The sequence below is a fragment of the Acyrthosiphon pisum genome, chromosome X (assembly GCF_005508785.2).
Source record: "Acyrthosiphon pisum isolate AL4f chromosome X, pea_aphid_22Mar2018_4r6ur, whole genome shotgun sequence".
NCBI lineage: Eukaryota > Metazoa > Arthropoda > Insecta > Hemiptera > Aphididae > Acyrthosiphon > Acyrthosiphon pisum.
The window spans coordinates 77,681,792-77,683,707 of NC_042493.1; the positions used below are offsets into that span (position 1 = coordinate 77,681,792).

Consider the following 1,916-nt stretch of genomic DNA (forward strand, 5'->3'; position numbering starts at 1 on the left):
GGTTTATACATACTACTTAGATACTAAGTATATAGATTATAGTATTATAATATAATATATGTAGACTATATTATAACATTATTCTACTACAATGTTTAATATTACAGTAAAATCTATTAGTACTACAACATAGAAAAACAATAGTTAAAACATTTAAAATTGTTAACTGATGCACAATAGGTATTTACCATTCAATTTTAAGGTATCACTGTGACTCTAAGTTAATACATATAAGATTAAAAATTTTATTTGTGAATTCAAACATAATTTCATTCAATTTATAAAATATACTATATACATATGTAAATATAATATGGCTATAATTTTAAATACTTATTTAAAGTTTATAGTTATTTAAATATTCAAATTTCCATTTCTCCAGCATTTTGCTTTGGTATATTGTTCAATATTATTGTTGTTTATAGCTATTGAGGAAAAGAGTAATGAATTTGTAGAAAATATTGGCATTAACATTATTGATAAGCATGAAAAGTGGTTCATTTAGTGGACTCCAAAAGAGAATTTGTGAAATAGTGCCCAATGCAACTTTTATGCACTGCTGTTCTCATAATATTAACTTAATAATATGTGATGCCGCTAAGAGTTCCAGGAAAGTTCAATCATTTTTTGAAATTGTACAAGATATTTTCAATTTTTTTAGTTCAAGTGGTCCCCGGTGGACCGATTTAGCTTTCGGCGAAGAAGAAGGAACTGTTATTAGAAAAGTTGTATTAAAAAAACTATGCGCAACTCGGTGGGAAGCCCGTCATAATGCATTATATTCTTTGAGAATGCGGTTTGTAGATATTTTAAAAGCTCTCACAAAATTACAGTTGACAAGTACAAAAAAAAATGAAAGAGATATGGCCTTAGCTCTTAAGAAAAAGTTAGAATCACCAGAATTTATTTTGATATTGTGTGTTTGGGAAAATATTTTAAAGTCTATGCAATTTGTATCCAAAAAACTGCAGTCTGTTGACTTGCATTTGCAACAGGCCTTGGATCAATTAAATACGGCCATCTCAGATATCAAATTGATGCGTGAAAACTATGATACAATTGTTGACAAAGCAAAAAAAATGTGTGATTCATGGAGTATACCATTTACATTCCATCAAAGCCGTGAACGGTATAGTAAATTATTTCCCGGTGAAATTGATGGTGATAGACGACTAACAATTACCCAGGATAATTTTAAAGTAACTGTTTTTTATCCTGTTATTGATACTATATTATCACAGCTAAAATTTAGATTTACTGGATTGAACACTGTATGTGATTATTTCAGATTTTTAATACCGTTTAGTATGATTTCAATGACAAAAGAACTTTTAATTAGGTCAACTTATGATTTTATTGAAAAGTACCGTGACGATATTAGTAGTGACTTCACGCGTCAAATAGTCAGTCTTCAAGATTTTTTTTCTTTCAAAGGATAATACCACTAATACCAGTGACATTAAAAAGATGACAATAAAAGATCTATCATTATTTATATTAAAAGAAAATCTATCAACTATTTTTCCTGATGTATTTACGGCTACAATGATATTCATAACTATGCCAGTCACTTCTGCTTCTGCTGAAAGGTCTTTTTCAAAACTAAAACTCATAAAGAACTACCTACGTAGTACCATTTCACAAGATAGATTATCAAGCTTGGCTTTACTTAATATTGAAAGGCTGCAAACTTCTGAAATAGATGTAGACAATATAATAAATATTTTTGCAAACACAAAAGCCAGAAAAATGAATTTTTTACATTAAAACTTTAAATATTTTGTTTAAAAAAAAATTGTGTATTTTTAAATTTTGGGTTTATTAAAACCTTATAATAAAAAATCATTTAAAAATTTAGGCAAGGCTGTTAATTTTTATACTTACTATAATAAGAGCAATAAGATATTTATTTAAAC

At 27.3% G+C, this 1,916-nt stretch overlaps 1 protein-coding gene across 1 annotated transcript; it reads left to right on the forward strand.

The window, feature by feature from the left end:
- The first annotated feature begins 485 nt into the window (after positions 1-485).
- LOC103309443 lies at positions 486-1,439 on the forward strand. Its single transcript, XM_008184893.1, has one exon. It carries the CDS (start codon positions 486-488, stop codon positions 1,437-1,439), a length of 954 nt encoding a protein of 317 aa, XP_008183115.1.
- Positions 1,440-1,916: the final 477 nt, after the last annotated feature.